This window comes from Hemiscyllium ocellatum, chromosome 9 (genome assembly GCF_020745735.1).
Source record: "Hemiscyllium ocellatum isolate sHemOce1 chromosome 9, sHemOce1.pat.X.cur, whole genome shotgun sequence".
Classification (NCBI taxonomy): domain Eukaryota; kingdom Metazoa; phylum Chordata; class Chondrichthyes; order Orectolobiformes; family Hemiscylliidae; genus Hemiscyllium; species Hemiscyllium ocellatum.
Genome location: NC_083409.1, coordinates 65,812,896 through 65,828,111, shown reverse-complemented (window position 1 = coordinate 65,828,111; position 15,216 = coordinate 65,812,896). Strand labels below are relative to the sequence as shown.

The following is a 15,216-nucleotide window of genomic DNA, read 5'->3' as shown; positions in this document are numbered from 1 at the left end:
TGTAATTTCCATATTACTTGCTCTTTCACAGCATGTTCTGGAGCAAAGAATGAGACTGATATTGTAAAAGCTACATGTGACTGCCTATTTAACTTGCAAGTAGTGGAGAACTGTATAAAATGAAGATTCTACTTGGCATGTGTGTTGGAACAACAAGTGTCATAACTAGACATCAGTTTAGAAGCATGTCCATTCTGATAGCTGGATCAGTGGACAGCATCAGCTTGCAGTAAGTATCCTCTTCAGTGAATGATATAGTCACATACAGAAACACTAAGCTATAAGTCACAATATATGCTAGTATTAGCATTTTATCTGTCTCTACATGCAAAGTATTACTGTATCATAAATTGATTTCATTGTATAACATTATGCCCAGATATTCCTTAGTACAGCACTTCAATAGCAGCTCTATGAGTAGTTCCAATGAAGAAAAATAATCAAAACGCTTCTTGCCAGACTAGAATTGTTTGGTGGAACTGAAGGGTGAAGATGTATGCCAGCGGCTGGAAAGTGCGACTTATTTCAAAATGATGTTGAACTAATACTTCTTCATCAACCATATAATTTTTCCCTTAGAATGTTGGATGTAGGCCAGGCAAAGCAACACTTGAATAAACTCAGTGTTATAAAGCATGAAGTGATACTTGAAAAAGAAAAAAAAACAATTTAAAGGGTCAGGTAGCTCTTGTTTACAGTGGAAAATTTAAATGTGTACAAAATAATATCAAATAGGAAACTTGTTGATTTAAATTGGGCTATGTCTCCTGCTTCTCCGCATTATTACTTTATATACATGTCACAACATAGTATTCCTGATGAAGGGCTTATGCTCGAAACATCGAATTCTCTATTCCTGAGATGCTGCCTGGCCTGCTGTGCTTTGACCAGCAACACATTTGCAGCTGTGATCTCCAGCATCTGCAGACCTCATTTTTTACTAAAACATTTAGTGTCAGCTCTTCCTACTTGGAGATAGGTAGAAATGTTGCAGGTCTTCTTCTTGTCCTCCATTTCTTGTGCACATTCATTTATTTTCATAAGCACAAAAAACTGGAGCAGGAGTAGACCATACAGTCCCTTAAGCTTGCTTCACCATTCAGTGCAATCGTAGCTCATCGTCTCCCTCAACCTCACTTTCTTGCCAACTCACCACATCCCTTGATTGCTTGAAAGATCAAAAATCTGTTTTTTATTGATATTAAACGATGATACTAGAAAATATCTTTGCGGAATATATTGTTGATGCTTTCAGAGACATAATAGATCTTAAGGTAAACATCAGGAAGCAAAAGGTCCTGTACCAGCTTGCTCCCACCACAGAACATTGTCTCCTGACTATCAACATCCATGCTGAAATTGTGTTGCTGGAAAAGCGCAGCAGGTCAGGCAGCATCCAAGGAACAGGAGAATCGACGTTTCAGGCATAAGCCCTTCTTCAGGAATGAGGAAAGTATGTCCAGCAGGCTAAGATAAAAGGTAAGGAGGAGGGACTTGGGGGCGGGACGTTGGAGATGCGATAGGTGGAAGGAGGTCAAGGTGAGGGTGATAGGCTGGAGTGGGGTGGGGCCAGAGAGGTCAGGAAGAAGATTGCAGGTTAGGAAGGCGGTGCTGAGTTTGAGGGATTTGACTGAGACAAGGTGAGGGGAGGGGAAATGAGGAAAGTGGAGAAATCGGAGTTCATCTCTTGTGGTTGGAAGGTTCCTAGGTGGAAGATGAGGCGCTCTTTCTCCAACCGTCGTGTTGTTATGGTCTGGCGATGGAGGAGTCCAAGGACCTGTATGTCCTTGGTGGAGTGGGAGGGGGAGTTGAAGTGTGGAGCCACGGGGTGGTTGGGTTGGTTGGTCCGGGTGTCCCAGAGGTATTCTCTGAAACGTTCTGCAAGTAGGCGGCCTGTGCTATCAATATTCATGGTAAGCCACTGAACAATGCAGGTCAATTTTCATAATTTGGTGCATTCCTTCAGTGAGGACAGACAACGACAATGAAATTTAAAGCCGCCCCCAGTATGCCAGCAACCTTTGGCCATCTGACAGCATATGATAGCAAAGACCGGAAACTTGGCCTCAAGCTCATGGTCCACAGAACAGTGGTGATACCTGCTCTCCTGTACGTATTACAGATACGGACTATTTCACTTGTATTGCCTCTGCAAAATCCTGCAAATTCAATGGAAGTATAGGTGCTCCAATATTTCATTTGATTTACTGTAGTTATATGTTCTCCTCCTCTCTCTACAATTACAAGAATGCCTACCTTGAAGAAGTTCTCCTCCTTTCTGTACAAGGATAGCTTGGTGCACTAACCTCTACATTGCTGAAGCAAGGCGCCAATTCAAAGTCACCTCCTCCTACTGCCCCCTCGACCACAACTCCACCTCCAACACCGCCAAGGACATGCAGGTCCTCCTCTGTCGCCACTCCCTAACCACCTGACACATGGAGGAAGGATGCCTCATCTTCTGCCTCGGGACCCTCCAATAACAGCGGGGAAGACACTAATCTTGAACCTGTTGGTGCCTGCTTTGAAGCTTCTGTATCGGCTGCCTGACGGAAGAGGTTGTAAGAGAGCACTACCAGGGTGGGAGGGATCCTTGATGACGTCGGCAGTCTTTTGTGATGTTCTGGGCTGTGCACACAACCTTCTGTAGTTTCTTACAGTTGCCAGGGCAGAGCAGTTGCCAGATAGTAAGCATTTTATGGTGCATCTGAAACGGTTGATGGGGATCCTTATGGACATGCCGAATTTCCTAAGCTGCCTGAGGATGAAGAGGCATCATTGTGCTGTCACATCTACATGGGAAATCCAGGAGAGGTTGTTGGTTATTGTCACTCCGAGGATACCGTCAACTTCCATTCCGGTAATGTAGTTGGGGGCATACTTTCCTCCATTCTTTCTGAAGTCAATGATCAGTTCTTTTGTTTTGCTAACTCTGAGAGGGAGGCTGTTAATATTGCACCATGACACCTAGCCCTCTATCTCCTTTCTGTATTTTGACTCGTCATTATTTGATATCTGTCCTACCATGGTGGTGTCGTCAGCAAACATGTAGATGGCATTCATTCGGAATTTGAATACACAGTTGTAAGTTTACACAGAGTACAGTAGGGTGCTGAGAATGCATCCTTTGGGGACTTTTCTGATGGTTATCATGGTGGAAGTGCTGTTGTCCATCTTCACTGATTGCAATCTATGTGTCAGGAAACTGAGGATTCAGTTACAGAGGTTGGAGCCAAGACCCAGGTCTCAAGGCTTTGAGATCAGTCTGGAGGGGATAATGGTATTGAAGGCAGAGCTGTAATTGATGAGTAGGAGTCTGATTTATGTGTCCTTGTTGGCCAGAAATTCCAGGGATGAGTGCAGGGCTAGGGAAATGGCATTTGCTGTAGACCTTTTACGCTGGGAGGCAAATTGCAAAGAATCAAGGCAGTCTGGGTGGCTCGGGTAGATATGGACCATGACCAGCCTTGCGAAGCCCTTCATGATTGTGGAGGGCACAGCCACTGGACGGTAGTCATTAAGGCACATTGCATCTGCTTCTTCTGGTATTCAGATGGTGATGATACTCTTGAAGCAGGTAGAGTCTTCTCTCAAGTCACCATTCCCAGCATTGAGGCAATCAACCGCATAGGCTGAGTCACATTTTCTACATGCTTGACATGAGACTTTCAAAGCAAGCTCTTCGAGCTCCATGATGGCAAGCAGATGTCAATAAGGCAGAGAAAATGTTTTGAAGACATCCTCAAAGGCTTACTGAACTAATACAACACCTTATTGACTCATGGTAATCTTTTGTCCAAGACAGAAGTATCTACAAAGATGCCAATCACCTTGAGCATCTCTAATAGGCCCAGGTGGAGACAAAGCATAAACTATAGGAGAAGTTTGTGAAAAAATGAGTATCCCACCCATCTGCCTTTTCACCTACCACTTGGATGTGTGTACTCAGCATTGCACAGTTTAATCACCTTTGGACCACAATTTGGAGTGGAAGGATGAAATCCTCAATATTGAGGAACTGCAAAAGGAGGAGAAGTTTTATTGAGATGCTTTGACTGAATAAAGCTCAGTTCTCAGGAGTGACGCTTTGGAGGTAGAGATTAAAGAGTTATAGGTAAAATGCTAATGTCTTTCAGCAACAAATGGTTCAGTTGAAACATTCTCATAAAAGGGAGAAATATAGGAAAACCAAAGCTATAGATCCCTGGATGATGAAAGATATGGAAAGTGAAGAGAAGCAGAAGACATGTGGGTCTGACAGATGTCAAGCTGACAGTAAAAATGAGAACCAAGCTGACTATAGAAAGTCCAGAGGAGCAATCAAAAAAGAAAGGCAAAAATAAGAGTGTGAGAAGAGACTGGCTACTTACGTGGGAAATCAAAAGTCTTCTAAGGGCATTTTAAGCAAAAAATGGAGTTGATTATGGAGCAGAGAAATGGATCCATGCATGACACAGAGGGCATAGCTGAAATACTAAATGGAGATTTTTGTTTCCGTCTTGATCAAGGAAGATGCTGTCTAACTCAGAGAATTCAGATACTACATGAACTAACATGGATGAAGAGTCATAGACAAGAGGTATTGAAAAGGCTGCCTGTAATAAAGTTAATATCTCGTGAAGACCAGATGGGATGCAATTAGGGTTTAAGGATGCCTAGGTAAGGTTCAGAACCAGGAAATGCTTAAGATTCTGAAGTAGACCATGTCCATATATTCCAAGATCTGAACAACATTCACACTTGGATTGATAAGTGAGAAGTGATATTACAATACATAAGGGCCAAGCAATAAGTGTCTCCAACAAGTGAGAATATAAACATGGTTGACATTGGCATTACCACTACTGTATCGCCCAGTAACAACATTCTGTTAGAACTGACTCATTGACTAGAACCTGACCTGGACCAGGCACATAAATACTCTGGCTATGACAGCAGGATAAAGACTGGAAACTCTGCTGCAAATAACTCACATACAGATTCACAAAGCATGTTCACCATCTACAAGGCAGAGTTCAGGAATGTGGTCAAATATTCTCCATTTGCCTGGGTGGGTACTGCCACAACAACACTCAAACGTTCAACATTATTAAGGACAAAGCAACTCTCTTGGTCCATATTCTATTTGCCATCTTAAACAGTCACTCCTTTCAGCATTAATGCACAAGATGCATAACAGCAATTTGCCAAGCCTTCTTCAACAGCACCTTCCAAGCCCACAACCCCAGTTACCTTGAAGAAAAAGGGCAGCAGATGTATCGGAACACTATGCGCAAATCCCCTTTCAAACGACAGATATGATTTGGAACATTATTGTTCCTTCACTGTGATTGGACCAAAATTGTGTAAGTCCCTCTGTGTCCCTACATCACATGGGCTGAAGCTGTTCAACAAAGTGGCTCGTCACCACTATCTCAAAGACAAACTGGTTTTGTCAGCAACATCCTCTGCCATAAAATAATTTTTAAAATGTGGCACCCAAAACAACAGGCTGAAAATAAGAGTAGCCACCCATGTCTCCAGTTGGAGTTTACCAAACAAAAGGTTTCCCAAGTTGGAATCAGAACTTTAGTTCTAAGGTAATAGAACCTGTTTCGGGTTAAGGCAAAATCCTGGATGGATTCACTGCATTTCTAAATCCCTCTTCAAAATAATGGAAGTAATGTTACCTGATCATGAAGGTAATTCATCATTAAATAGCTGCAATCCCATTAGTAAAAATCTAGAATCCTTTATATTACTTTAATTATGATTGACAAACCTAACTTACAGCTATAGCTTGAATTGTAGCCAAGTAAAGCTTAGCAAGGTCATCAAGAGTGTTGGACAGACTCAATCCAGTTATCTATGAAAAAAAAGATATTGCATTAGATATCAAAGCCACAACTTGAAACACAATCTTTTTGAATTTTTCCATTATTAACTGAGATGTCAGAATTTTGAAATTTATTTTCATAATGCTATTTGTATTCTTAGTAGTCATACAAAAAATTCAACTTTGAATAGTTATCAGTCGAAACATTTAGTGAAAAGGATGGTTTCTAAGGAATTGATTTCAATACAAGATATTTTTTGCATTATGCCACTCACAATGATAACCTCAAAAGTGGCTTCAGGGACTACATAAGTGTATCACTGGGCCAAAAGGTTGAGCACAAATCCCAGCCAAATAATTAAGCAAATCTCAATCTCCTTTGTTGTTAGTCATTTAGAAAAGACAGTCAAAGCATGTCTGTCAGTGATTTAAGTTTTTAATTAGATCTTATCAAGTATGTTATTTTTCCTTTGAAAGGAGTGCACTTAAAAATTAAATGAATGTAGAATTCTTTAAGAGTGGGAAGACAGGTTGATAAAAACACGTTTTTTTTAAAAAATGGGGCTAGTAAATCAACTTGCTGCTAATATTATCTCCTACAAATTTGTGACTCCAGTTATACCATCCTCACTGCTGTCCAGCCAAAGTCAAGTCACCAAACTTTGCTTGGTTTGTTAATCACTATTTGCACATTCAGTAGCATTGCTATATAACATTAATGAGGCAGCAGTAGCTGAATATTGTGCTTTAATTACAGGAAAAACATTCTGTCAACAATCAAGAATCACCACGTCAAACTGTAAACATCCTGCTGCTGAATCAAAATTGATGGGAATCTGATTAAACATAAATTTCAAATTTCTGCATTTAATATAAGCAGAAATCCTTTACTCACTTGTATTGCCTTTTACTTACCTGTTTATTTGCCTCTCTGTAAAGTTCTTTGAAACATTTTTTACACAATATATTATTTGTATTGCTTGTTGTTAGTTGATTTAAATTAATTTATTTATTTGTTGTTTGTCCTGTTACTTTAAATTTCTGCTCTGATGGCACTAGCTTAGATAAATTGAGGGATAGGAATCAGAGAGAACAGCTCCAGTTTCCACAATAGTGACTTAAAACTAGTGCAACAGTTTAAAGTTAGTATATTAATGTTCAAATTAATTTCCAATAGGATAGTCTGAATTTGTTCACACACAGAATACTGAATGAATACATACCTGTACTTCTGCCAAGTATGTAATTTTTCTTGGTAAACATATGCACTTGTAAATGGGAATGTTTGAATTGCATAATCCTTGGAGAATAAAGCACTGGTTTTCTCCATTTTCAGCATCCTGGGCATCACCACTAACTAGAAACTGAATTGAAAAATTGCTGTGATGCCTAGGTACTGGGCATTCAGTGGGATTCATTTACCTCCTAATTGCCCAAAGCACTTCCATGACCTGCGAGGGGAGGTGGTGGCATAGTGGTAATGTCACTGAGTTAGTAATCCAGAACCAGAAATTTGAATTCCATTAAAGAACTAGAATTTCAGAAAAGATTGTCTCATGGCAACCATTGTCAAAACCCTTACCTGGTTTGGCCTGCATGTGACTCCAGAGTACAGCAATGTGGTTGAATCTCAACAGGCCTCTGGGCAATAAATGCTGTCTAGTCAGCAATACCCACATCCCACAAACAAATATTTAAAAAGGCAGAAGTCATGGAACACTCTCTGCTCACCGACATGGTTACTGTTGCAACAATACATAACAAGTTCAATGCAATCAGTTTCAAAAGCATCCAACCCATTGGCTTAAATGTTGATTCCAATCACAGAATATCACTAATATTCTGTGGCTCCAACGTGTACTATCTACAGCTGTATTTCAACAAGTTTCCAAGGTTTCATTGGCAATACCTCCCTTACCTACAAACCTCCACCACAGAGAAGGATAAGACGAGCACATGTACTTAAAAGATGTCACTTCCAAATGGATATATCAATACAATAAGCTGGCTGATATTTAAGTTTTCATTTTGAAATCTTGCCATTTAGCTGAACTCAAATTGAATAAACAAACTGAGCAACTGAAAATTTTAAAATAAATCTTGAACACACAATCCTTTCCCTTTCTGTCATTTGATAATACAGTTCTTTTGACACTGTTAGTTTTATTTTATCTCTACAGCCCTCTGTCTGTCATGTGATCACCTACTGCTGTTTTGTTTTCTTCTGCTTTTATATAATCTCTTCCCCAATTGTTCTGTATCTGGCAACTGCTATTTTCTTCTTTATTTCTTTATTTGCTTGATACGCTGCCTGAGTTTCCTGCATTACCTGCAACATGATACCTAGAGAGGTAAATTTAAAGTACTGTGCTCAGCTTGCATTGCAGGTGAGTACTCATCTCTTTTCCCACTGGAACATTCAGTGACATTAGCCTATTGCTGCTGTTGTGCCTTCTCTTGGGAGACTATGATTTTAACTTAAAATGTCGGAATAGGCAGCCTCCCCTTTCTCAACGTATCAAGCAAAAGAGAGAAGGTTCATCAGGAAAATGGGAGAAATAAGACAAATAAAATCAATAGGAAAAATCTAATCACATTCTCTTACCCTCAATGTTCTTTGAAAACTTACGTTTCTAACAGCATTGAGGAAGTAATGCCATAATGAAATAAGCAGGTTGCTGCTTCAGAATTCAAACTACATTTAAAAAATGAGGTCAGACTTTTTGGGCCAGCAGAAAACAAATGTTTTCAATAGTGAAACAGACAGCAACCCTAAGCCAAATCAATGAGAGAAAGGAGCTCTTAAAGCAAAATATGTCAGCACACACTGACAAAAAAGAAATTATTTCAACAAAAATCAATCACATTGGCAGTTCGTAATGAATGATATGCATTTTTTTTCATTTTGTCATTGTTCCAAAGAAAAGCTATAAAAGGTTTCTCTGTAAAATTGAAATGTACCTACCATGCCCTTTAGGGTAGGATCTGCTAAGGGAGATCTGTTGCCATGGAAATCAGGCCAAACATGTAAATCAACAGTTAGCATGCCCACAGCATAACTCTTTTTAATAGACTCCAGGTGACTGTTTAAGTACATGTAGACATTTTTCCCACTGAAAGAAAACATTCTGAAATCAACCGTTTTGTAACTAAACATTCCTCAGTTATAAGCCAAGAATAAAAATGGTCATTTAGGTGTTGTCATTTTGGGAATAAAATAATGAAATATTTGAAGACTGAGCTAGTGTTTAAATTGAACTTATTTCTCTTTTTTTTTCTTTTTCTTTATTTTTCTCTTCAAAGCCATTGGGGCACAGGCAAGGGGATCATATGCAAATATGCATGAGTAAATTTTACTTAGTGAAACTTGTAGCCTTACATTTATTTTATTTCACAATTCAAATATATTCCAAGACACAGTAAATTACATCTGCTCAAAATAATGGTTGCCTGTGGAAGTTATAAATTTATTTCCCAAATGATAATTCCTGTCAGTTGATTCTGTCTTTGTTCAACATTGTCAGAGGTTAATTTTATTCAGAAATGTCCTATTTTCAAACAAAGCTCCCCATTCTCCGATATTTATAGTGTATACTGGTTTGGTTGAGTATGGATTTTATACACCCAAGGAATAACAGGATATAGACCTTAATTCAATTCATTTCATATTTGTAACAACAATTTATGTGTTCTATGTGAATTGCTTCACTCAAAAATACATTTTAAATTGCCTGATATTGGGGTAGGGTCAGAAGTCACATGACACCAGGTTATGATACAACAGGTTTATTTGAAATTACAAGTGAAGTTGCTTCACTTGATGAAGGAACAACGCTCCAAAAGCTTGTGATTTCAAATAAACCAGTTGGATTATAACCTGATGTCATGTGACTTCTGACCTTGTCCACCCCAGTCCAACACTGGTAACTCCACATGATATTGGGGTAGGTAATTGGAGACAATTATCGACCTTTGTACTAGAAAGAGATATGTGTGTGCTGTACATGAATCACATAAAGTTAATATGCAGGTACAGCAAGTGATAAGGAAGGTAAGTAGAGTATTCCTAATGTTAACATTCTTGTAGCCTCGATGAGCAGAGAGATCTCGGTGTCCAGGTAACATAGATCCTTGAAAATTTGCCATCTAGATTGATAGGGTTGTTAAGAAAGCATACGGTGTGTTAGTTTTTATTGGTAGAGGGATTGAGTTTCAGAAACATGAAGTCATGCTGCAGCTAGTGTTATAGGAAGGATGTGGAAGCTTTGGAAAGGGTTCAGAGGACATTTACTAGGATGTTGCCTGGTATGGAGGGAAGGTCTTATGAGGAAAGGCTGAGGGACTTGAGGCTGTTTTTGTTAGAGAGAAGAAGGTTGAGGGGTGACTTAATTAAGACATATTAGATAATTAGAGAGTTAGATAAGTTGGACAGTGAGAGCCTTTTTCCTCAGATGGCGCTGAGGGGACATAGCTTTAAATTGAGAGGTGATAGATAGAGGACAGATGTCAGAGGAAGAGTCAGAGAGTAGTAAGAGTGTGGCATGCACTGCCTACAAAAGTAGTAGACTCGCCAACTTTAAGGTCATTTAAATGTTCATTGGATAGGCATACGGATGAGAATGGTATAGTATAGGTTAGATGGGCTTCAGATTGGTTCCACAGGTTGGCACAACATCAAGGACCGAAAGGCCTGTGCTGTGCTGTAATGTTCTATGTTCTATATTGCAAGGGTAATGTAACATAAAAGTACAGAAATTCTGCTATATTTGAATATTGGTGAGGTCACATCTGGAATGTTATGTACAGTTTTGGTCTTCTTATTTAAGAAAGGCTGTAAATACATACAAACCAGGTCAGAGAAGATTTACTTTACTAATACCAGGGATAGAGCAATTTATTTTAGGAAAATAAATAGCCTGGGTCTATATCCATTGGAATTTAGAAGAATGAAAAGTGATATTATTGAAAGATACAAGGTCCTGAGGGGACAGAGTGAATACTGAAATGATGTTTCCTTTCATGGGAGAAAACAAGGGAACATAGTTTTAAAATAAGTAGTCTCCTATTTAAAATAAGGATGGTCTTTTTCTCTCTGTGTGCTGATCTTTGGACCTCTGTTACTTAGAGAGCGGAGGTAGCAGGGTTGTAAAACTTTTAAGGGTGAGGTAGATGAATTCTTGATCAACATGAGAGTCAAAGGTCATCAGAGGTATTACTATGGATTTGAGGGCAAAATCAGATGAACCATTATCTTATTAAGTGGCACAGCAGGCTGCGAGTGCTGAACGACTGACTCCTGCTACTAACACGTACATTTGCAAATTGGGGCAGAGGAGGGTAACAATATAGGTTCGATAGGCAAAAGGAAAGTCAACCAGCATGTGAACTTGCACCTTGAAAATGTTTATCTCAATATTTTTCATAAATGTGGAGAATCTTTCAAATCCAGACATTTAAAAATCTAGGTAACAATAAAGCTAAGACAAAAACCAAATCTATTTGCATTCAAGAAAATGATTACCTGCATTTTCAAAGCTTGGAAAGAAATTTGATATTCAGAAGGTTTAATTCACTCAATCTGTGCTATGTCAGAAACTCCACAGATCCAGATTAGAACTAAAATTAATCTGTTTCAATTTGTAATAGTGTTAACATTATTGTTGAAGCCCGGTTGTTTTTTGCCAAATACTGACCTAGATAGTTTATCACTTTCTGACATCATTCTGATTTAATTCAAAGGCCCAGAATTTCAAGGGTCACATCAAAGTTTATACTAATTTCTTTGTTGATCTTGTTAATAGATACCTATCTAAGTGTCAATATTTCCTGACAATTGTTTGAAGATTGTCAAATCTTCAACTGTGAGCAGAGGATGTGTGGAACTTTATGATATGCCCTTCATGCAGGTGTCACTTTGTACATGAAAAGTAAAAGCTGCAGGTAACAAAATGTCATTTATATACATTAAGTGCAACATATTAATGAAAATCAACAGCACTTGGAAAGACATTTGTATATTAATTCTTACTTGTAATCTAACTGTGAGAAAAGTGCGATGGCACTACTTTGCTTTTGGGAAATAAAATGCTATTTCGACAGCTTACCCATAATGAAGTTAAATTATCAACTTAGGACACTGATTGGAATTTAGGACATGCATCTTTTATAAGCATAGACCTTTAGAGCTTGGATATGAACAATAGAAATCGATATGATGAATTATAATTAATAGATTACATCATCCATCCATAGGTATGGCTTCTGCAGTTCATGAAATTCATTGCCAGCCATTTTACATCATGTTCATTTTCAATAAAACCATATTATACTAAATATGTTCCACCCAGTAATTTTGAGAGAAATAGTGCTGTGTAAAATTAACACATAACCCTGTTAATATGCTACCTATTGTAAAATATATTAGGCAGAAGAACTCTTCAAGAACAAACTAATGCAGCTATGTAAGAATCAAAATGACAATTAATAAAGTGCTGGATCTGTGGAGAGCAAAACAAAAGTTAACCTTTCAGGTTGGTGGCATTTTGACAGAAATAGAAAATGTTGCAGATGTAACATGTAGCTCGGAACAAGGAGGGAGAGGACAAAAAATAGGAAAGATTAGATGTGTGATCGGGTGGAAGATGGGAGTAATCTAACAACAATAGAGATGATGATGATGATGATGATGATGCAAGACCCTTCAGGTTTTGCAATAGGACAAGTAAAAGAACAAAAAAAAGGGAATATAGGAGCTGCAAATTGTAACTGCAGAACCATTGTCATTACTTACTGTCTGAAAAAATGGAGGCAGTGGCTGTGACCTACAGTTCCTGACGTTGAGTCTGAAAAGCCATAAAGTGTCAAATCAAAAGATGAGATCTTGTTCTTCAAGCATTAGGTAAGCTTCAACAGAATAGTGTGGGAACCAAGGACAATGATGTCAAAGTGGGTGTGAGGATTGAGAATTAAAATGACAGAGAACCATCAGTTTGGAGTCATGCCTGTAAACCGAATTAAGATGTTCCACAAAGCAATTGAACAGTTTGACTTAGAGAAGAAAAAAACTACAGTGGAAGCAGTGAATAAAAATTGGAAAAGTACAGGTAAATCAATGTTTAAAGAATATTTGGAGCTTTAGATGTGCTTAAATATAGTAGCAGCTGTCTTAGCTGGTATCACATCCACCATAGCCAAGGTGAGTTTTCTCATGCGATTCCCTCCTCTTCAGCTTATTTCGTGAATTCTTTGGTGGTGAATGGCAAAACACATGTGGATGGCAGGCCAAACTTTTCGCTGCACCTGCAACTTCCAAGTTCTGATGACTTTGGATGCCAGGCAATCCTTGACTCACTACAAGCCAGGAAATCCAGGACAGACCCCTTGCTTCAATCATGCCTTATTGAGCACTCTGCTTCAAGTCATTTGGGCACACTACACTCCAGTCAGACTTGGGCAGTCTGAACTCACATCACACAGGAGGCTAACCACGCTAGTAGACGTCAATGCAGAAGAATAATTTCCCTGCTTTCTACAAGGATCAGTGCCATCATCTTCTCACGGTAACCTTGCACACTTCGATTCGCAACTCAGTCTAAGTATGCCACTGCACAGCAACTTCATACAGGCATGCCCATCTCAAATAAGCATGACTATTTCATGTAAGATTGTTCCTTTCTTACAATCATGTACAATGAAGGGCTCACATCCACCTTCTGCTGACAATCTTTGAATGCTTTACACTGGAAATACCATAGAAATGGAAAGAATTTCTATTCACTAACAGGGATGGGCTCACTTCCTGGCAGAGTTATCCATCAAATGTTTTTACTCACGTTCTTATGACACTAAACCCTTCGCTTTCCCTCATACAAACAAACTGGAGGACAACACGAAGGCCAACACATTCTGAACTTGACGTTCTCAGTGAATTTGTGAACAATGTAGTCCAGCTGGCAGGTGAGGACCTTAGCTAGTCTTACATTGAAGAGTAGTTCTTATTGTCAATTAACCATCTCTGTATGTAAAGTGGGGGTTGGAGGGAGGAATGAAAGAAACAGGCATCTGTAAGTGTTACAAAACGTAGGCATCGGTCAGCTCCTTGGATAACCTGCATTATCTGGCTGCTCTGATCATAGAGCACATTCATGGAATGGAAGCCTTTTCTATTAATAAAGGTTGCTGAATGCTAATAGGACACTCTGATGGCTCCAAGAATACATCAATTGCACGCTGTACCTGCAGAAACCCTGCGCTGGCAGCAAACCTGACTGCTCTGGCTGTCTGATTCCCTGTGCCCAGTGGGAAATGAACAAATTGGTGCGCTTTAGCAAACAGAGCATTGGTGACCTTCAAGTACATTTATGAGTGAATGTCTCTGAGATTCTGCAGCAATGCCAGTGACTCCCTGAAATTGAAGGCTGCTGTCAGCTTCAAGATAAATGGGATAGGACTGCCTCCTTGTCCATGAGGACACTGGTGTTTGTCCAACAGCTGGGAGATGTTAGAGACAACTTCCTGGAGCATGCTGATGCATCTCAATACTGTCAGTCTGTCACTTGCAGATAACTGTATCAAAACGTGCTGACCTGGCTTCAGGCCAATGCTGGCAGTTTATTTGGGCCCTCCTGCTCAGCTTGTTGTGTTTCTGCAGGCAGTTCTGCAGTAGATACCAGCTGTTACTCTGCAGGAGCAGTAAATGCCTGTGGTTTCTTCTGAGAAGCAAGATAATGAGAAGTGATCTATGCTATAATGTTATGAAATAACATTGTTTCTCAGCTCTTCATGCTGCCAGCCTGCCCCATCATTACTGGGATAGTCCAGCTGCAAATGTGTTGCTGGTCAGAGCACAGCAGGTTAGGCAGCATCTCAGGAATAGAGATAGTCCAGCACCTTACAATGTTTCTCCTCTGACATCTTCTCCAACCATCATATGCTCCATGGAAAGGTGCAGAGTGTATTACTTCAAAGGACAGGTCCTTATGAGCGCCATGACATGCAGATGGTGGCAAGTGTGCATTGTCTGGGGTAATGAAAGCATGGCTAGTACACCTTAGCATTCACAGTAGTCCACAATGACCCTCCGAAGAGTTTTCACCCCACAACCTCATCTCAGGCCCAGCCCTCATTCTCGACCCCCTCCTGACCCAACCTGTCCATTTTAGCTGCTCCACCCTTCCCACTGACCAATCACAGTCACTTCCTATCTGCATCCACCTATCACCATCGCATCCACCTATCACCATCCCATCCACCCCCTTTTGTTTATTTCTCAGCCACTTTCCCCCATCCTAATGAAAAATTCCGCTCTGAAACATCAATTCCTGTCCTCCTCTGATACTGCTTGACCTGCTGTGCTCTTTCCAGCTCTACTCTTTATCCACCCATGGCTAACCCACCCATCT

At 39.7% G+C, this 15,216-nt stretch overlaps 1 protein-coding gene across 4 annotated transcripts in view; it reads right to left on the bottom strand.

Annotated features, from left to right (window-relative positions):
* The window catches only part of fggy (FGGY carbohydrate kinase domain containing), a 352,865-nt gene that overhangs the window by 76,434 nt on the left and 261,215 nt on the right, over positions 1 to 15,216 (bottom strand). For 3 of the 4 annotated variants that reach the window (XM_060829806.1, XM_060829807.1, XM_060829808.1), the window contains exons 11-12: positions 8,781 to 8,928; positions 5,771 to 5,845 (exon numbers count right to left, since the gene is read on the bottom strand). In XM_060829806.1, the coding sequence (XP_060685789.1) occupies positions 5,771 to 5,845; positions 8,781 to 8,928 (223 nt within the window). The remainder of the gene's footprint in view (positions 1 to 5,770; positions 5,846 to 8,780; positions 8,929 to 15,216) is intronic. The other variant, XM_060829809.1, reaches the window with a different exon arrangement.